This window comes from Myodes glareolus, chromosome 9, assembly GCF_982192425.1.
Source record: "Myodes glareolus chromosome 9, mMyoGla1.1, whole genome shotgun sequence".
Taxonomy (NCBI): Eukaryota; Metazoa; Chordata; class Mammalia; order Rodentia; family Cricetidae; genus Myodes; species Myodes glareolus.
The window spans coordinates 4,339,845-4,360,920 of record NC_142034.1 but is presented as its reverse complement, the minus strand read 5'-3'; the positions used below and the strand labels follow the sequence as shown (position 1 = coordinate 4,360,920).

Below are 21,076 nucleotides of genomic sequence, written 5' to 3'. Positions count from 1 at the left end.
GTTAAGGACTCCCATGTCACACTCCCTTGGTGATGTCATGGGTCACGGTCCCCTGCATGCTGGGTTCCATCTGCGCACACACTCATGCAGACATACCTGAAGACGCAGGTCAGCCTTGCTGACACAGTCAGGCACTTCTGGCTTCACTCCCAGAGGTGACTGGGGCATGTCATCGGCCTATGTCCCCGTGGGCTGGCCGGCTGCTGGCCGGCTCCCGTGGGAGTCCTACTTGAGGGCTGCTGCTCCACGTGGGGACCCTGTACCTGCCTCTCGTGGTTCCTTCAGCAGAACTCTTCCTCTGCCGATTGCTCCAGACGCCCCAGTGTGTCCAATTCCTGCCTCTGTCCTCACAAGTTCACCTCTGGCTCTCCTGCCTGCTTCCCACTGCTGTGTCCCCTGACCCCATCGCCTGCATCCTAGAGCCATCTGTGTCCTGATGTCTGGATTTCTTGATGTGACCAGGACTTGACTTCTTCCTCCTTGCACTTCTTCTTCTACCTGGGTTCCACTTCAGCTCCCCCTTTCCTGTCTTCTGTTCTCCCCAAAAACTCAAGCTGCTGCAAGGGACGGAACAGCGGCCCTTCCATTCCCACCCAGAAACTAAGTGAGTGGCCTCACAGAGGGAGGGAGACTTCGTGGGCACAATCAAGGTCTGGATCTTAAGATGTGGTTGTCCTGAGCCTCAGTGGACCCTGAATCTGGTGCTGGCAGAGGGCCAGGTAGAGACAGTCGTGGGTGGTCACGAGCCACCAGGAACTGGTAAAAGTTGGGCTCAATCCTGTGCCATAGCCTCCAAGGATCCAGTGTGCCGCCATCGTTGACCTTGGGCTTCCGGTCTCAGCTCTCAGAGGATGGGCTGCTCTCAGGGGCTACCAGGTGTGCAGCTCTTCCTTACGACTGTGCCGGGAACTTGGCCAGTACTTCTGGGCAGATGACTCTGAGGTTCCTGTCTCAGCAGCTTCCAGGCCCCTGGTGTCTGGCCATGTCCCTGTCCTGTGCCCGCCAGGGGGCCATCCTCCTCAGCGCCCTCTGGAAGTTTGGCCTGGCTCTGCAGTCTGCCTCCCCGCGGACATCACACCTCCCACTGAAGAGGGACAAGGCACTGAAGTAGAACTCCATTTCCTTCTCTCTACCGCAGATGTGTGTGCCTGGACACCTCAGGCCAGCTCCCTGTGCCCAAGACTGGGCCTCACCTTGACAAATCTCCCTTCTCTCGCAGCCCCCGCCCCCCAGCACTTAAGTTTAAACTCAGAACTCTCACAGACAGCTACTTCCAGGGCCACCTCTGTGCTGGCGGCTGCCCCAGTGTTCCACGGCTCCCTCTTGATGAGCACCTGGCTGCCAGGTCCTGGCCAACTTCCTTCCTTGAGCCTGCTGTCTCTCGGGTGTGACCCTGTCAATATCCTGCTCCTTGCAGTTTCTCCTCAGAGCGTCTGCAGCTCACCACTGCCCCTTGTGTCTCTTCTGAGATTACTTTTGGGTATCTGTTTCTCTTCCAAGACAATGCAAGTTGGGTGAGAACTGACATCTGCAATCATGACCCATGTCTCTCCTGGAAAATCAACTTTCCCAGCATGGAATGTTCAGGGTTCCACTGGCACAAAAGGTGTGAAGAAAGGAGCAGGTGGACAGATGGACTGGGGATAGGTGGATGGATAGATGGGTTGATGATTGGGTAGATGGACAGATAAATGGATGGGCAGATGGGTAGGTAAGTGGGTGGGCAGATTGATTGCTGGGTGGGTGGGTGGGTGGAAGGGTGGATGAATAAATGGACAGATGGGCAGATGAACTGATGGTGAATGCCCATTTCCAGCTCAGGTATCCATCCTGAGCTTATAGTTCCTAGAACATGGGTGGATTTCTACTCCAGCCGACTAAAGACATTGGCTCCAAACTGCTCCTTCTGTGTCTCCTGAAGTTTAACTATTCTGCCAATCATTGGCCACATGTTCAAATAGGAAAATATCAGCATCAAATCTCCTGTTCCTTAAGACTTCAAGGCGTTCTCAAGTTCATGTCTTTCCCCACCCTCATCCCCATGCCTCCCCCCACCCTCATCCCCACGCCTTCCCCACCCTCATCCCCACGCCTTACCCACCCTCACCCCCACGCCTTCCCTACCCTCATCCCCACGTCTTCCCCCACCCTCATCCCCACGCCTTCCCCACTCTCATCCCCACGCCTTCCCCACCTTCATCCCCACGCCTTCCCCCACCCTCATCCCCACATCTTCGCCCACCCTCATCCCCACGTCTTCCCCCATCCTCATCCCCACGCCTTCCCCACTCTCATCCCCACGCCTTCCCCACCCTCACCCCCACGCCTTCCCTACCCTCATCCCCACGTCTTCCCCCACCCTCATCCCCACGTCTTCCCCCACCCTCATCCCCACACCTTCCCCCACCCTCATCTCATGCCTTCCCCCACCCCCATCCTTATTGTCCACATGTTGTCCACAGGCAAGGCTGGAACCGTTCTTCACGTCACAAATGGTTCTTTCTTCTTGGCCCTCAGCCTTCATTCACCCAGGGCCTCCCCATAGGTGCCCGATCTCCTCTGGGAATCTGAACCCAGATCCTGTCCTTCCTGAGTGCCCGATCTGGTGACAGCTTTGAGTTCATTCTTCAGGGTCAGCAGTATCTCCAGCCCCTCCTTATCCCAGCACCCTGAGCGCCCAGCTTTTATACCAGAGGGGTTCACCAGGTGCCATACGGTGGTGTCACCGCGTTTCTGTAATATTCTCACCCCTTCACTGCAGCGACAGTGAGGTGAACACATACAAGCGTGTACCCTTCTGATACAGCCCACTGAACATGAGGTGGAGTGGCCCCCCGTGGTACTTATGTGCATGGATGGGTATGTGAAAGCATACGCCACAACACCACAGCCCCCTGACCACTTTCTCTGCCACAGTTTGGAATAAAGAGAGTCCAAGTCCTACTCACGGGTTCCACCCAAGATCAGCAGGGTTGATGTAGAGTATGCCAGCCCTGGAGACAGTGGCTGGGGTGGCTGTCCTCAGGTGACTGATCTCAAACACCAGTCTCATGGTGCGATTCAAGGGGATTCGCTCATTGCTGGCCAAGGTGAGGACCTGGGGAGGCGGCAGTCTCTAAGTGAGGAGCCATTGAGGCAGGCACACAGACCACACTGAATCCATGCCTCTCAGCTCTCCTTACCTCCAGCCCCCGCATGCCTGCCTGGCTCCTAGCCAACACAGACATCCCTTCAAAAACCATAACTCTCCCCTCTAATGGAATCCATCCCTGTCTTTGAGACAGGGTCTCGCTATGCAGTCCAGGCAGGTCTTAAACTCACGATCCTCCTGCCTCGTCCTCCAGGTATTGAGAGGAGTTGTTTTCTCCAGCTGCGTCTAGACTATTTTGGAGCCATCTCTACCTCCCAAGTGTGTTGCTATGATGTGCATCTGTGAGTTGGAGGATGAGCCCCGAGCTGTATTCTGGCTATCACTGAGGCAGAAACATGGGCGGGCTCAGGAGTGCATGGATCAGTGTCCTGATTGGAGAACACCTTGTGGCAGGTGCTGTCTGCAGTTCATGACTTTCTGTGTGGACTTCCTGACAGGCTCCCTCCCAGCCACCCTGCTCCGTCCTCTACCCCTAGCACTGCATGTAAATTCCCACACCGTCCCTTCTCACGGTGGGGATGAGGGGGTTCAGCTAGGAGTCCAGGGTCACCCACCTTGTTGTCATCCATGACTGTGTTGAGGGACTCGATCCACATGGGATCTATGTCCCCATCGAGGACAATCCACTTGGGACCATCGTGCGTGATGTTGGCCAGGTCCCGCATGATGGTTGAGAACAGGCCTGTAGGGAGGCAGGCTGGTGACATGCATGGCCACACCCGAGGAGCTAAATGGCATGCCAGCCGCTCACTCCCTCATGCCCAGGTGGATCTGACTTTGACCTTGCTCTCACTTTCTCAGAGGTGGCTGGTCCCCATTTAAAGGGACAACAGGGATTTTCTTGCTCCTCATAGTTCTGCCCACACCTCTGCCCTTGCCTTCTTCCGACCCTCCCATCCCTCTCCACCGTCGACCCCTCTTTTGAGGCCTTTGTGGGGAGACGGCCACCCTTCTCTTCCAGAGGAGCCGGAGGCTGCCACACTCAGCGCAGCTTCACCTGTGGGTCTCCCTGAGGGAAGGGGCTCTACTTGGACTCCTGAGTCAGTTTCACGCCTGCTTCCTGCCTGCCTGCCCGGTAGTGCAGGAGCACTGTGCCCCAGGCGCCCCAGCACCGGCTCCGCTATCTCTCCTGCAGTGGCTGTGACTCCTCCAGGGAGCCTGCTGAGGTACCAGGCCGGGGGCGGGGGGCGGGGGGGGGTGGCTCAGAAAGCCTCGCTGCCCTGAGCACAGCAACTGTCCCAGAGGTGATTCCTCACAGCCCGCCCTGCCTACCATCTTTCCACTCCCTGGTCGCTGGATTGATGATGCCAAACAGCTCGTCACAGGTGACAGCCTTTGGGTCCAAGTCCACCGCCACCGGCTTCCTCTTCAGGTTCTGATAGGTCTTGTTGAGGGATTTGAGGACCTGGCAGGGTAGGAATTGTTCTCTTACTCAATGCCCACAGCATCTGCCCCAGAGCCTGGCACACAGTCTGTGCGGGGCCATCCTCTCTGCAGCCCCAGGTATGTTAGTGAACTGAGAAGCAGGCGCTGCTGAGTCTGTGTCCCCTGGACAGCGGCGCAGACTGGGTGATGGGAGCTGACTTCGTCCTGCTGACCCTGGAGAGAGAGCCTGAGACTATTCTGGGGCCTGGAAAAGCACGCAAGCTCCGTGCTCACTACAAAAGTAATCCATTGAGAAAAACCAAGAAGCTGAAGAAAATGGCTCATGACTTTCACTCAGAGAAATGGGCTTCAAGGACACTCAAGGTTATTTTGTGTGTGTGTGTGTGTGTGTGTGTGTGTGTGTGCGCGCGCGTGCGCATGTTCACATGTGTCTGTCATGTGCACCAGAGGATAACTTTGAGTGTCACCTTTAGGAACACCATCAACATCCTTCTGAGACAGGCTCTCCCTGTGCCTGAGTTTAGCAGTTAGGCCAGCTAGGGCTGGTGGCCAGCAAGCCCCAGGGATTCTCCCGTCTCCACCCCTCTAGTGCCCAGCCCTCCATGCTTGGCTTCTTATGTGGTTCTGGGGGCCGGGTCTCTGTGCTTGTGAGGCAAGCACTGTACCAACTGAGCTGTCCCCTGGTCCCTCTGTCTTCAGAAATGGGTCTTGGTAAGAGGCTAAGCATCCCACCCTGGAGGTATATGGTCAGACACGTGACTGGCTCCGAATATGCCAGAGTTACTGCCACTGGTGTCACTCGGTGCCACCCTCCAGGGTTCGCCATGGCCTCAAGCAATGCCAGGAGACAGGAGTATGTGAGTGGGGGAGCCTCGGGGAGGCAGGTGGGAATGTATGGGTGGCAGGTGACAGGGCGGAGTGGGGGGGGGGGGCGGGGACAACAGGCAGATGCTGGTGACGTGCCTGGGATTTGCCACTGCCTGCGTTCCCAATGACAAACACCGAGTGTCGAACTTGAAGCAGCTCCTCCAGCTGTACAACCTTCAGCACGAAGCTGTCCTCCGCCTGCAGCTTGAGCTCCACAATGCTCTGCTTGATGATCTGGGGGATAAGGCAGAGACGGAGCAGGAAGACGGCCTTTGGTGTGGGTGAGCCTCCAAGCGTTGACATTAAGGCCACCCAGAGCCCCAACCCCAGATCCTTCTGTGACCCTCAGAGTTCTGAAACCCAGGATTGGCTGGGGAGCAGGAAGCAGTTCATGGCCCCAGGATCCTGGTAGCCAAGACCAGGCTTCTCAGGGTGGATGGAGGTGGGGGGGGAAGGCGAGGATTACCTTCTCAAAATTCAGGTCTCGCTTCCGGGGCACGTCCAGGGCGGGGAAGAGGTCCCCGATCAGCCCCATGAACACGGGCAAGTCATCGGTCACGATCTTGGGGATGTTGAAGTCCCTCAGTGCCCTCATGAGCACCTGGTCCTCTGCCCGGGTTGGGTCCCCCCTCTTCAAGGAGCCGGCCACCACCAGCACGGACTTGATGGCTCGCAGGCCCCAGTCATAGTGATCCTGTGGGGGTAGGGACAGGGATATGAACGCACCTCTATGGTAGCCAGCGGGCAGCTCCAGGCTGAGTGGCTCTCAGAGCTAGGGAAGGCAGAAACAGAAGTGTGGGTCCCCTGAGACTTGACCAGGATTCCCCAGGAACTGGAAGAACGCACCTGTTTGGAGAGCAGCTCTTTGCACAGGGTATAGAGGGTGATGAACTTCCGGGCTAGCAGGCGGGCTTCCAGGAAGCCCTCGGCCACCAGCATGATCTCACAGATCAACTCAAAGTCGGGCACCACCATCGCACAGGGCCTGGGGGTGAGCAAGCAGCTGTCTCTCCCCACTTCGGCTCTCCTGGCTCCTCGGCTGCCACCTGTCCCTCTTTCCCTGGAGTATGTGTCCCTGCCAGTCAGCCTGGACACATGGAGCTAGGTTCCAGCCTCACACATCCGGGTCAGGAAGCTCCGGACCTCACGCCTGCTCTAACCAGAATACTCATGGACAGAAGTGTCTCAGGTGGGGAACTGCCCTCACTTGGGGAGTCCCAGGGCTTCTGATGGACCTGCCTGCCTTCTTGCCAGCCCTACTCTTCTTGGGAGCTAGCCTGGGGCTCCTCCACTCACTCTTCAGCCCTCACACTGCTAGCCTCCCCCACCCTTTTACCTGAACAGGGCCTTCAGGTTCTCAGGCAGCTCTGTGCGTCCGGCGTAGCCAGGATTCATGGTGATGAAGATGCCCACGGTGGGGATGAGGCGTATTATCTCGCCCAGGAAGTTAAACTTCTTTTTCTTGGCCCGAATTGCATCTTGGACACACTTTACCTAGACAGTTGGTACGCAGACACACAACAGCATGGAACCATTTGTGTGTGAAAATGTGAGTGTGCATGTGTGTTGGTATGCACGTATGTGAAAGACAGCAATGGGTGTTTTTGAGACAGGGTCTCTCGTTGAATGTGGAGCTCACCAGTAGACTGGACTGGCTGCCAGAGCGTCCCAGGGCTCCTCCCACCTCCCCCTGCACGGCACTGCTTCTGATTCTGTTTGTGTTTTGAAACAAGGTCTCACTATGTAACAGCCTGGGCTGGCCTCAAACTCAAGAGATCAGCTTCCCTCTGCCTTCTGAGTTGTGGAATTAAAGGTATGGTCCACCACACCTGGCAACATCTGCCCTCCCCCTTAAAATATTTATGTGTATGTTTGCATCTGTATGTACACATGTGTTTGGCTGCCCAAAGAGGTCAGAAGAGGATGTTGGATCCCCCAAAGCTGGCATGGGTGTAGGGAACCGAACTCGGGTCCTCTGGAAGAATAGGTGCACTTCGCCTCCAAGCCATCTCTCCAGGCCCCACATCTGGTCTTTTATATCACGAGTTCTGGGAATCAAGCTCAGGTCTATATAGGTTTGTGTGGCAAGCACTTTACTGGTGGGACTATTGACCCCCCTGTACACCCCCCTCCAGTTACAAGACCCTTTACTGATGGGACTATCGCCTACCACTTGGCCCCACCCCAGTTTTAGAACCCTTTACAGGTGGGACTATCGCCCCCCCCGCACCCCCACTCCAGTTACAGGACCTGGCAGTTGTGACCAGCAATGCCCTCACACTGCCCATGGTTCCTGCCGGTGCTGCCCTGTCCTATGATCCTGCCACTCACGGGTATTATAGAGAAAACTTCGGGGGCAGGGAGGCTTTTGTCTCAAGAGTGCCCTCTGGCCATGACCGTGGCTGAATTCTGTCAATTTTCTGATCAGAACCCAGCAGAGTCCCTTTAGCCAAGAGCCTCTGAGGCCACCGCCTGCTTATCAAGGAAGCATCTGGTCTGTGTTCGGGATTTTAGAGAAACCTACAGGAGGCAGATGCAATCCACAAAATCACCACTTGAGGGAGCTCCTGGCTTGTGATAGAAATCTCTCGGCCATCAGCTTTGCCCAGCCCACGGCTTGCTGCCCTGGTCTTGCTAGGCAGTGCTGTGTGGGTAATGACGGAGCGGGCAGGACTAGAGGGCAAGAACTGGGAGCATCTCCTGCTGCCAGAATCTTCCCAGCATTTTGTTCCCAGGTCTTTCGTGCCCACAAACAAGACATGCTCCCTGGAACATTCTAGGGTTTGTTCCCTGACTTGGAAGTGGGGCAGAGCTTTGGGTCCATACTGGGTCAGGGCTGGTAGTTAAGCCCAAATGAGAAGGGTGGAGGAGTGGCTACCACTTTGGCAAACTCATATGGCCTTTCTCAGACTGGGGAATGGGGAGCTGCCAAGAGCTCTGGAGGTAAGGTTCCCTCAGGCTGTGGGTCCTCTTTCTGCTGACCTGTCCCCTGCCCACCCCACTGGCTCTTCCTGCTGGAATCCCAACAGGATTAGCTGCTGCCGCTGTTACAAAGCTCTGGCTTGTCATTGGGCAGACAGGTGGTTGGTGGGTAATGGACAGCAGGGTGAACCCTGGGTGCCCGGGCCTTCATTCGACTCACTTTTCTTAGGTTAATTCTTTTTGGTGGTCAACTTCTGTGTCAGGAACAACAGGTTTGACAGACAACGTCTTGTTACAAGACTGGAACCCCCATCCCCAGCACCCCTTGCTGTGTAACCTTGGAGCTCTTGCTAACGCTTCCCCTACCTGCACGCTCCCAACTCCCCCCCCCCCCCCCCCCGCCCTGGACAAGAACGCTGTCCCCAGTCTTCCTTTCCTGTTTTCACTATTCCTTTTTCTGTCTGGGTTTGGGACAAGTAGCTAGGCCTGGCTTCTCAGGACCTCCAAAGTGGGTCCTCTGGCCTGGGGCTCCAGAGATGGGATTGCAAATTGACCTGGGACTGGAGGCCAGCCTCAGCTGACCACAGCACCCACTGTTTCTCCAGCCTATTGGGCACCAAGGGGCTCCTGTCTGAAAGGTGATGATGACCATTCAACACGCATGGCAGGGCCGTGCAGGTGCGTTTAAAAGCTGGGGGTGCTGGGATAGCCATTCCCACCACGTTTGAGGACCCTGCTCCTTTTTGCCTTGCCGTGGATTACCCACCACTGTCCTGTGCCCTGTTAGGGAATTCGCTAGACCTGTGGCCACACTTTCCCCACCCACCCCTGGCCTGTTAGTCACCTTAGTCACCCCCCCACCACCACCACCAGGTTCTTCAAAGCCCAGCTCCACCGATTGATTCCTCCTCTGCTAAAGCACTTCGCTGTCCTCTGTCTCTGGGCTGTCAGGCTCAGTGGTCTGGCCTGGGTCACCTCCTCACAGAACTGTGCTTAGGTAAGGGCTTCTCTAGCCTTGGATATCTACTGAATACACTGTAACCAACCGATGCATAAAGACACTGTAACTTAATTCTTGAAGCACAAGTCTGAGTTCCAGGCATGTCCATTGCAGGCAGCCAACTGTTGTTCAAACCACGTTCGGGTAAGACAGAGCCAACTGTGACCAACCCAGCTGCCCTATGCCGCCGTCACTCCCTTTCCTCAGACTGGAGACACAGACTGCTTATGCGGTGGGATGGTACATTCTGGACCACTTGGGTTTAGGCTGCTGCCCGACTGTACAATCACAAAGGCAACTAAGGGTTATAAAATATTCTCTCTCTCTCTCTCTTTCTCTTTCTCTTTTCAAAATACAGATTCAATCTATAGTCCTGGCTAATCTGGAGTTTGTTGTATTGACCAGTCTGCTGGCCTTGAACTTGTGGAGATCCTCCTGGCTTTGCATCTCAAGGTGGCAGGAATTATAGGCATGCGCTACCACACCCAAGGTAATTTTCTATGTTAGCATCCCCAACCAGTATCCATTACTCCTTTCTGTTTCCCTGGGCACAGGGGCTGCCATCTCTGACTCTATTTCCTCTGTGTGTAAACTACTGAGGACCCCTAGGAACCAGGGAAGGAGCTGGTCCAAGGCATCTTTGTGTTATCCCACCTCCCAGTGCCCAGCTGTTGGGGTGGACAGGCAGAAGGGTCTCTGGTGTCTCAGATGCCATGAAGCTGGGCAAAGCTCCAGGCCCCTCCATTGACCCACAGTATAAGGCCCTGTCTTCCCTGTTCCTCGAGGCCAAGCACAGGATGCCAGAACTGTTCACACTAACCAGCCTAGCTGCCTCTGCTGGATTCTGTCAGCCGGAGGGGATTAGTTCAGAACCTTGTTTCCATCTTTGATATGGTAATTTCACCTGCTAAGGAGGGTTCTCAAAGGCCCCTGAATCTCCTCCTATCTGTCTGTCAGGGTTCCCAGCTTGGTACCCTCTGCCTGGAAGCTCACACCTGGCTGGGAGGAGGTTCTCCACTTCTGGGGCCAAAGTATTTAACCCTGAATTAAGTTTGAATAAACGGGCATTCTCCTCCTCTTGAGAATGACTCGAACTCTGTAACTGTGTGTGCGTCTTGTGTTTTAACCCCTAGGACCTTACTCAGCTTGTGGAAGGTATGGAGCCAAGGTTCATACCAGGTGGGTGGTGATGCAGACCCTGTGGCGTGGAATGCTCGCCACACCACAGACCGAGCAGAAGGGCCCTACCTGCACAGCGATCACAGACAAGACCTCCACGGAGATCCGGTTAAACTCGTCAAAGCAGCCCCAGGCTCCCGTCTGGGCGAGGCCCTTGTAGATGTTTCCACAGGACTACAAAGGGAAAGACATGTCAGGGGAGGGAGAGGCTTCCAGAGGCCCACAGGAAGCAGGTTCGCGTCTTAGCGCACCCCTGTGGCATCTGGCATATGCCTAGGAACAGCATCCTTTCACACCTGATCCATCCACGGGTGCAGTCCCAGTGTCTCTCTAAGCAAAAGGCTCAGGCAGAGGCACAGCTCGAAATTCCTCAGTGATCCCCCCCTTCACCTTCTCATTTTATGCATGAAAGAAGGATCCCCCAAGTTGGGCTGGGGCTGCCAGCTCTTGGAGGACCCTTCACTATGAGTGTGCCATTCTTTCTCCTGCAGGGTAATCCACACAGCCAAGGAGTCCAAACCGAAATCCCTTGTCAGGTCATCTGTCCTCACTTTTCTAGGGCCCATGAGGGGGGGCATGATGGTATGACCGTCAGTCAGTAGGGGTCATGGGCATTGTCCTCAGCCTCAGGATGGGACCCGTAGGCTGTGGGATTCATCCAAGGGGAGGAAGTCTCCTGAAGACTGAGGGCCCCCACATCCCTCCTGTTACCGCTGGGGCCTCTCCCCTCCCATTCAGTTCTGAGTAGACATGACCCTGAAGTTTCTGTGCTTGATAGGACTGACTCCCCCATCTCTCGTTCCCTTCAGAGAGTCCATCAGGACACTACATTCACCCTAAACCCATGTTGAACATGAAGCGGGTACTCGCTCCTTCTCTGTGGTCTCTAGTCATTGGGACAATGGTGGCCATGAGAGGGGTCCCTCTAGGATACATGAACCTCCAAAAGGGGGCACTGGCAGGACATTCTGAATGCCTCGTCACTGTCCCTAGGGTTCTGTTTGTGGGGACCACACATTCTTGAGTCCACATACCTTGTAGTCCATCTGCTCGGAGCAGTTGAAGACGTACACCATGGTGCCCAAGGCTCTGCCCAGGTCCTTGGTTGTCTCAGTCTTGCCTGTGCCAGCCGGGCCAGCAGGGGCTCCGCCCATGATCAGATGGAGAGACTGCGTGAGGGTGATGTAGCACCTGCCAAGGACCTCCAGTCACCTGTGGCACTGTGCACCAGGGCCCACTCTGCACTGTGACCCCAGGACCTGCTCCACACCAGGGCCAGTTTTTTGTTTTTTGTTTTTTTTTTTTTAACTGTAGGGCTATTGTATTTGCTCAGTCCCCGAAGGACAAAAGGCAGAGAGCAGGAACACTGTGATGTGACTGAGGGACAGGTGTGGCACAGGCATGGTCCTCCTGTGGGTTTGGGTAGTGGGCCCTCTGGACTCTTCAGACACGGTTTCTGGGCTGAGTGCAGTTATTGTCCTATAATTTACTCAATGCTCACACACTCCGGGGGATTGACGTACCACGTTCCCTGCTTTGAAGACCTCAGAGAGCTGAAGTAACTCCCAAGAGGACACGGTCAGTGTCAGACCAAGGACTCACAGTCTAAAGCTGCCCTCCACCCCCGGAGTCTGGGCTGGATTATAAGCCCAGGATCTCCTCACCCAGATGTGGGTTCTTCTAGCCTCAGACCTGAGGGTGGGAAGAACTGTGGGGAAGGGGTCCAGGGGGTGTGTGGTGAGGAGGGAAGGGTGCCGGGTCCTCGCCTGTCTGTGAGTGGGGTGATGACCAGCCGCGGGGTGTTGCCCAGGTACTCGTAGGAGTACTGGATCTGGGCATCGCAGATGTTGGCGAAGCAGTGCCTCTTCTCCTCGTCCCAGCGGTGCCGCAGCTGGGACTGCCAGGTGAAGGCCTGCGAGCTCTCCACCTGCAGGAGGACGCCAAGGGTGTCTTGGCTCCAGGCCAGTCCCCGGAGCTCCCCTCTGGATCCTATAGCTAACTGTTCCCACACCCCGGGCTGCGGCCTGCTACAAAGAGAAACACTTCTGCCACTGGGGAGTTGGCCATGTTGGTAAAGAACTTGCTGAGAGTCTACAACACCTGAGCTCAATCCCCAGGACCGTGTAACGTGGAGTCAGCCAGTATGACGTGTGTGCTTGTAATCCCAGTGCTGTGGAGGTGTGTTTGTGTGTGTGTGTGTGTGTGTGTGTGTGTGTGTGTGTGTGTGAAGGACATCAACTTCCTCCTCTGTCACCTCCCTGGGAGGAGGAGATAGCAGAGGCTGGATTCCTCCAGTATATGGCCAGCCCCAATCCCAGTTCCCAGGCTTCCCCAGCCCCCCCGCCCCCCCCCGCCCCCGGGGACAGGCGTGCTCCTGCCTTGGCGGTGATCATTTTGGCCACCACGTCCCGGGCGTGCACGTCAATTGTGCAGATAGTCATGATCTTCATCCTGTCGCCCGCACTGAGATTCCCGATGAGCAGCGTGATGAGCGCATTCAGCTGGCTGATCTGCGGAAAGGGATGGCCGTGCTGGGACCCTGACTGGCAGCCAGCACCCTCGGGGGACTGCTGGGCTGGATGCCCGGGCTGTGGGGTGTCCCAGAGAATTCCCCCACCCCCGTGTGTGTGTATAAGTTCACCAGCCCTTGTTTACCACAATGAAAAAATGGAGAAGTTCCTCTCCTCCAAGGTGGAGATACTATGGGGCCCCTGAGAAGGAGGAGCATGTGCATTCAGTAGAAACAGCAGTTAAGAGAACTGGCTGTTCAGCCAAAGGAGCCGGGTTCAATTCCCAGCACCCATATGGCAGCTTATGTCTGTAAGTCCAGTTCTAGGGAATCAGATGCTAATGCACATAAAATTAAAAACAAAAAATAACAGCTTCCTGTTCCTGTAAAGCCGGCATAAATATCAAACTACATACAAGGGAGGTTCTGAAGCAACAGGAGAAAATGTTGACTGTGGCCCCGGGGAGATGGCGAGCCGGGGCAGCCTGGTGGCCCGTGCTTGTAATCCCGACACCAGGGAGGCAGAGACTGGGTGATCCCTAGGGCTCACTGGCCTAATGGGTAAGCTTCAGATCCTCTCTCTCTCTCTCTCTCTCTCTCTCTCTCTCTCTCTCTCTCTGTCTCACACACACACACACACACACACACACACACACACACACACACACACACACAAATGTTTAAGAGAACCCAGTGTTGGTTTCTGATTCCTGGGGGAGATGCTTGCTGAGTTCCGTATTCCCAAGGCTGATACTGAATGGTTACGTGATTGTTTCTGACCCACACAGATCGAGAAGGGACCTGAGTTGCCTAGTTTTATGTCAATTTGATACAAGTTGGAGTCATTTGCAAGAGAGCACCTCCACTGAGAAAATGCCCACAGCAGATTAGCCTGTGGGCAAGCCCATGGTTCATTTTCTTAATTAGCGATTGATGTCAGAGGGCCCAGCCTGCGGTAGGTGCTGCCGCCCCTGGGAAGGTGGTCCTGGGCAGTGTAACAGAGCAGGCTGGGCAAGCCTTGGGGAACAAGGCAGGAAGCAGCAGCCCTCCCGGCCTCTGTTTCCGTTCCTGCCCTGACTTCCTTGGCTGATGGACTACAAGCTGTAAGCCGAATTGAACCCATTCCTCCCCAAGTTGTTTTTGGTCCTGGTGTCTTATCACAGTGGTAGAAACCCTAGCCAATCCAAGGAGCTTCTGGTTACTGCCTGGCGGTTTCAGGATCCCAGGGTCCCCGCACCTGCTTTTTGTTGTAGTCTTTGATGGCGTTTTCGTACCCTTCCTCCAGCCTTGCGAATGCCAGGCCCACCTCAGTCGTCCACCAGATCTGGGTGCATGTTAGTGCCACCTGGAAACAGCGCAGGGCGTGAGAAGCCGTTCTTTGTGGGTGATGATATGAGGACCTAGTCGGGCAGCGGTGGCACACGCCTTGAGTCCCCGCACTCAGGAAGCAGAGATAAATGGGTCTCTGAGTTGGAGGCTAGCCTGGTCTACAGAGTGAGTTCCAGAGATGCATGGAGAACTCTGTCTTGAAACCCCTTAATCCTAACCCACCCCCAATAAAAAAGAAAAAGATGACATCGTGAGACTGACCAGACAGCTCAGTGGTTAAGAGCACCGACTGCTCTTCCAGAGGACCTGGGTTTGATTCCCAGGACCTACATAGACGTTCACAGCCATCTCCAGTTCCGGGAGATCTGATACCCTCTTCTGGCCTCCACAGGCACTGCATACAAGTGGTGCACTTACATATACACAGGCAAAACATCCATACATGTAAAAGTAAAGGAAAAAAATTCTCTTTAAAAGACCACATGCCAAACATAAACCCATTCTCAACAGACAGAAGGTAAGCTGGGACCTTGGAGCCACAAGAAGGTTCCCCTGCGGAGTTGCACTACAGGGGGTCTCAACCATGTCAGACCTGGGCTGGGTAGTCAAAGATCCATTGTTCCCTCGGCTTCTCCTCATACGTCACTACGGCTTCTGGAATTTCATGGCGCAGCGTGGCACACATTCGGTCCAGCACCCGATTCAGCCACACTTCCACCTGGGGAAAGACCTCACATTGACCTGGCAGCCCCTCCCCCCACCACGTCTCATCCCAGAGATTTGCAGACCTGAGGCAGGCAAGCGTAGGGATAGCTTAGCAGCCAGAGACCCTGCCTGTCCTGGCCTTCACACATTCCTTTCCCAACCAATCAGCTGGCCATCTAGGACCTCCACTGTGGTGAGCTTCAGTCGCACCCCTTTCTAGACAGAACCACCAATCCTCTGATCTGTGGCTACCTAGAAACTCCCTTCCTGTGGTCAACCAAACGCATCCTGGATCTAGAAGCGGTGCATGGGTCCAGTGTGGTCCAGCTTTGGGAGCATGGGCAGTGCGCCAGAATGGATCCTCTCAGTCAACTTTTAGGGGAAATCCCGTTAACTATCTCATGGGTTTGCATGACTGGGCATGCACACGCTCATGAATTAGGGACACAAAGAAGGATTTGTGTAGTAAGCAACAACCTACAGAACCTAAGCCTGTCAATTAAAGAAGAGCCCCGTCCCTGACCTCTAACAACTCCTCCACTAACTGGATCCACAAAAGGAAGTGACGGACGCAGCCAGGGCTCTGAGCGAACCAGCTTAGCGCCCACTGCCCTTACCGCTTTGCTTCTTAACAACACCCCTCCCTGCACCCCGGCCACTTTACTGCCTGTGTGAGCTTTTTCAACTCTTTGAACAAGATGCCAAGAACTTGAAAGTTTAGTCCAGGCCGTGGCCACCAATAACATGCTCGCCAGGGGCAGAAATGCTAAGGTTTTCATCAAGCGCATAATGGCCTATCTGGGGCCAGCGAGATGGCCCAGTAGGTAGAGGCATTTGCTGCATGAGCCCGGGGACAGGGTCAGTCCTCGGAATCCACATAAAGGTGGAAGGAGGGGACCAAGGACACGAGGCTGCCTTCCAGCCTCTGTGTGAGTCCTGTGACACACTTGCTCGCACACACACAAACCACACACACAATGATAGTAAGATAACATGTAAAAAAAAAGCCCCCTCAATGCCAGTCCACTTAAAAGCCACATTAGTAAGCCAACAATACCTTTGCAAAGACTTGTAGAGTATACAATTATCCCTAAATCAGAGAAGGGAGCAGGCAGGCATCCAGAGAAAAGTCTATCTTAGTGGGAGCCCGACTACCTTGCTCCCTCCTGGGGCCCTGGACTCATTCCCAGCAGCACAGCCCTCCATGACTGCACCTGGACGGAGGAATAGAGTCCTCTAGGAGAGGGTGGACTGTCTTTTCTAGTTATCATTACCACGAGGGGACCTTGTCCCCATGAGGAGACCTTGCTGCTGTCCGGAGTCACCCGGCAATGTGAAACTGTCTTGCCCAGTCCCTGTTCCTGGGAAGCAGGAGAGACATAGACGTGAGCTGACCTCTAGAGCTCCCCCATTCTTGTGTGAGTTTCTGGCTCACCCCTCATCACATTTACCCTAGGGCTAATGGCCAAAGCATTTCAGTGACTGGACACCGAGGTCGGGGAACGGCCAGGAGGAAGCTTGCTGTCAGCAGAACCAGGCAGTCCAAGTGTGGGCGAAAGGCTTGCTGGGAAGAACCAGGACCTCAAGATTGCCCTGAACCCACTGAAGCACCACGACCACTTCCCGTGACAGGGGCTGGGGACTGGCAGTTCAGAGAGCAGAGCCCCATTCTGCACAAACCATAACAATTCAATGAGATGGGCAAGCTTATCCCTTCCCGCTTCCTTTGCCCCTTAGATGCAGTCACACCCTGCAGGAAGGCCATTTGGTGAAGTCTCTGAGTCGGGGCCAGGGAGATGGCTCAGCAGACAAAGGTGCTTGCTGCCAGGCCTCACAACTTGAGATCAGTCTCTGGAGCCAACGTGGTGGAAGGAGAGAGAGAACTGATTCCTGGAAGTTGGCCTCTGACCTCCACTTGCAAACCATGACACAGGCACTCCACACAAACAAACATGTTTATAAAATCAGATAGAAAAGAGCCCCCCTAAGCATTTCCTTGAGTGATAGAAGAGAGGAATGCACATTGCACAGCCTGTCCCTCCCCCTCCCCCCCCAGCCTCACCGCTTGACGGGCAGGCTCACCTGGCCCGAGAGGTCACACTCCTTATCAAAGTCTACGAACTCGTCCTCCTTGCTGTACATCCCCAGCCCAAACTTGAGCGGTTTCCCGTCAGCGTCCAGACGGAACTTGAGCTTACACAGACTGTCGAAGAGCTTGGACAGGTGGCGGCTCACCTGGGGGAAGGACCCTGGAGTTGCCGATGGCTCTATTTTTGGGAATATCTGCCCCATCTTTGACTAATACTAACTGAGTGTGGCTCAGGTGACCACAGACATCGGCCAGAAATGGCCTTGGGCAGGACACAGTTACCAGAGCCTCTGCTGAGGTTCCTGGCATGCACCCTTTTCCATGCCTAGCCTATAGTTTTATTATTGAAAAGAAACATGACAGGAGCTGGAGAGGTAGCTCAGAGGTTAAGAGTATTGCCTGCTCTTCCAAAGGTCCTGAGTTCAATTCCCAGCAGCCACATGGTGGCTCACAACCATCTGTAATGAGGTCTGGTGCCTTCTTCTGGCCTGCAGACAGAATATTGTATACATAATAAATAATAAATAAATAAATAAATATTTAAAAAAAAGAAAAAGAAACATGACCTGTCTTCAAGGAGCCCTGGAAAGGGTCTTCCTAGATTTCAGGGTATGCCTTAGGGCAAAGCTTATGAGGACCACAAGGAGAACAGCCCAGTATGTCTTCCAGGTGCCCATGAAGCCCCTCCCCTCATCCATTCCATAGAAGGAAAACAAGCAGAGATGGGTCAGCTGCCTTGCCCAAAGCCGCACTGTGTGCAGAGTGCATGGTGGGTTTGTCCTCCAGCTCCTAGATGCAGGGGTTTCCACAGCTGGGGCCCTGTCTACCTCCACAGGGTCATTTCCGTTGGAAAGAATGTCCAGCAGGTCAGCCGAGGAGACAAAATAGAATCTTGGGAAGGCCAGTCTCTTTGTCTCCAGGTATTCAGCCAAGGCCTTTTCGCACACGGCCAAGCTAAGAGGGAGGAGAAAGAAGAAGGGGCCCGTTGGCCCTTTTCTGCCAGGCCCTCAGATAACTGAAGGCACAGACCCAGACGATTCAGATCAGTCTTTTCTCCATAGACCCAGATGAACTCAGAGGCTCTATTTCCCACCAGCTCTGACCCCCTCCCAGCTCCTAATCCACCTTCATGATGGAATGTTCTTAGTCTATGACCTGTGCCTTTGCACAGCCGGTGGCACATGACTGTGCTGCAGCAACACCTCAGCTGGGCGTGTGGGGACCCACCTCTTCTTCAGCGCCTCCAGTTTATCATAGAGACCCGGTTTGTTAGTGGCTTCCACCACGTTCGGTGTCTTCACGGCATCTGCCATCAAGGCCTGGAGGGAGAAGGGGAGGACAGAAGTGTCAGGGCCCACCTCATTCACAGCGGCCATTTCTGGGAACACCCAGCGGCTGAGCTTGCCTTGAACTCCTGGTCGATGCCATCAAAGCGCTTGGAATCCTCCGGGAGCTGGGCTCTGATGTCTTCAGAGCCAATGAAGATGCTCTCCAGGTGGCTCCAGGTTCTTTGGACCTCAAACCAGATGGAGATGACAGAGTCTGCCGTGGACAGCTTCTGCTGCCAGCTGGTCACCTCCTTCAGGAAGTGGGACAGGTACTTGGACATCATCAGGTTCTGCAGCTGCACCTGGTTGTCCTCCAGGGTCTCCACCAGCACCTCATCGGACTTGAGCATCATGGTGCCTGTTCGCGGGTGCGGCTCGTGCTCGAATTCCATGGTGGTCCAGGTACTGTCCAAGGCTTTCAGGATCTTTCAGGGCGACAGAAACAGGGAGCGTTTTGAATGCAAAACGTAAACCACAGGCTCAATGTGTCTTGCGCACTTGATCCCTACATGGTGCTGCAGTTTGGGAAGGTCGTGCAAGCTTTAGGAAGCTTCCTGCGGCCATGCCTTCCTCCAGAAGGGACTGCGCACTGCCCCCCATGTAAGCCAGAATAAACGCTTCCTTAAGATGCTCATCTGTCATTTTGTCAAAAACGGCCAATTCACAAGCATGGAGCATCGAGGGTGGCGAGCTCAGGGAGGGATCCAAGCACCTGTGGCTTGGAATAAAACAAGGGGGCACACTGACTTTCTGGGTTGATTTTTTTTCCCAAATGGCAGCTGTTAAGTTCACACTAACCTCCACCCTGTTTTGAGTTTTTGAGACAGGGCCTTACTATGTAGCCCTAGCCAGCCTCCAAGTCACAGATCCATCTGCCTGTCTCCTGGGTGCTGGAACTAAAGACATGTGTCACCATGTGTCAGCTACTTATGGATATGTGAGTGTGCACCCATGTGTGTACACGTATGTGTGCATGCTGGATGTCCATGGTGGCCAGAAGAGAGCACCAGATCCCTTGGAGCTGGAGTCACAGGCAGCTGTGAGCCTCTTGATGTGGGGGATGGGATCTGCACCCCAGTTCTCTGATAGAGCAGTAAGTGTGTAAGTGTTCTTTACTATTGAGCCACGTCTGCACCCCCCCCCCATCTGTTTCACAGATCAGGGATTCATCCCCAGGTAAGTGATGTCCCCGGAGTCTCCTCTAGTGTACTGTTGTGTGCTCGGAGAGAACAGCCAGGAACGCCAGGAACGGGGCTATTTGAAGATACTGAGCCCTGCAGGTACTGGATGACTTTTCTGTCTTGAGCTCTCGAGGGAAGGCATTTAGACCTCCCAGAGCCAGAGGCTGAGGTCTGAGGTCTGAGGTCAGCCCTTCACAGTCACTGTGCCTATCAGAGAGTCCCAGGATCCTCTGCAAAGAAGAACACGTGACAGCTTTGGTGCCCACCTTCTCCATCCCCGACTCCTTCACGGCCTTGTCCACAATGTTGCGGACCTCGTCTTCGTACTTGTGGAGGTTCAGCTGCAGCAGGTCTGCCAGAGTGGTCTCCTCTGACATTTCAAACTTCACCTAGGGGAGAAAACAGGCATGCTTCATGTGAGGCCAGGCGTCCTGCAGCGGCAGGAAGTGGGCCTCTCAGAGGAGCCTTGGCCACTGGGCCGCGCTGTGATCTGTGACTCAGGGGCCCCATGACTCAGACCAGTTCCTTCTCCAAGCCTCACTCCTTTTTTCTTTTCTAAAGCCACGTAACAGCAGAACCCTCTAGAGTGGGGGCCAAAAGTACACAGGCATATCCGAACACACGCTCACTTAGGATCTCAGGGCATCACCCACGGACGGTGAGGACCTCAGGATGAGGTTGTCCCGGATCTCCAGGGGCACCCTAAGTCTGGTGACAAAAGGAAGAAGTGAGGCGCCGAGTCACAGCTGGAGGAGGCCACAGAAACGGAGGCAGACGATGGAGAAATGTGCCCCCAGACCAGCAAACTCACAGAGCCCTGGAAGCTAGAGCAGCACCCTGGTTCTGGAGCCTCCTTCCTGACATTTTCAGACCTGGGAGGGCTTTGTTGCTGAAGCACCCACCCTGCCAGAGCAGCCCGGGAAAAAGTCCATTCCGCACGGAGCTTCCGGGTAACCGGCAAGTTACTGGTTCTCCACGAGCACAATATGCTGCCATCACCCCACTGCTATGGTTTGGATCCTCAGGGACACCCCAAAGCCCACGCGTCAAAGGCTTAGTTTCCAGCCTGAGGTGTTAGAAGAAACGGTGGGATCTAGCAGGGAGAAGCGAGGCCATTGCAGGTGAGCCCTCGAAGGGACACTGATGAACCGGTTCCTTCCTCTCCTGCTGCTTCCTGGACACAGGGGATGAGCAGCCCTGCTTTCCTGTACGCCTGCCATGGGTGATGTCACCACAGTCCCCGAACTGCAGGAACTGACTGTGATGCAGAGTAAACCCTTTCTCCTTTCACGGTGACCACGGGGTCTTTGCCGCAGCGGCAGATGCTAATACATCTACCCCTAAGTTTGCAGTCTCACGGTCACAAAGACAAGCTTCCGAGCGTAGACTCCGAGCCAAGCAATGGCTGGCTCACCCTCGGATGTCTCTGA

At 54.9% G+C, this 21,076-nt stretch overlaps 1 protein-coding gene across 1 annotated transcript in view; it reads right to left on the bottom strand.

Annotated features, from left to right (window-relative positions):
• The window catches only part of Dnah17 (dynein axonemal heavy chain 17), a 117,430-nt gene that overhangs the window by 58,025 nt on the left and 38,329 nt on the right, over positions 1 to 21,076 (bottom strand). Inside the window, exons 27-44 of the mRNA XM_087909708.1 lie at positions 19,913 to 20,035; positions 18,543 to 18,890; positions 18,365 to 18,456; positions 17,965 to 18,091; positions 17,131 to 17,283; positions 14,936 to 15,061; positions 14,252 to 14,359; positions 12,884 to 13,015; positions 12,272 to 12,432; positions 11,540 to 11,696; positions 10,575 to 10,679; positions 6,741 to 6,898; positions 6,251 to 6,389; positions 5,871 to 6,098; positions 5,501 to 5,638; positions 4,424 to 4,556; positions 3,706 to 3,833; positions 2,949 to 3,097 (exon numbers count right to left, since the gene is read on the bottom strand). Coding sequence (XP_087765834.1) covers positions 2,949 to 3,097; positions 3,706 to 3,833; positions 4,424 to 4,556; positions 5,501 to 5,638; positions 5,871 to 6,098; positions 6,251 to 6,389; positions 6,741 to 6,898; positions 10,575 to 10,679; positions 11,540 to 11,696; positions 12,272 to 12,432; positions 12,884 to 13,015; positions 14,252 to 14,359; positions 14,936 to 15,061; positions 17,131 to 17,283; positions 17,965 to 18,091; positions 18,365 to 18,456; positions 18,543 to 18,890; positions 19,913 to 20,035 — 2,705 coding nt within the window. The remainder of the gene's footprint in view (positions 1 to 2,948; positions 3,098 to 3,705; positions 3,834 to 4,423; positions 4,557 to 5,500; positions 5,639 to 5,870; positions 6,099 to 6,250; positions 6,390 to 6,740; positions 6,899 to 10,574; positions 10,680 to 11,539; positions 11,697 to 12,271; positions 12,433 to 12,883; positions 13,016 to 14,251; positions 14,360 to 14,935; positions 15,062 to 17,130; positions 17,284 to 17,964; positions 18,092 to 18,364; positions 18,457 to 18,542; positions 18,891 to 19,912; positions 20,036 to 21,076) is intronic.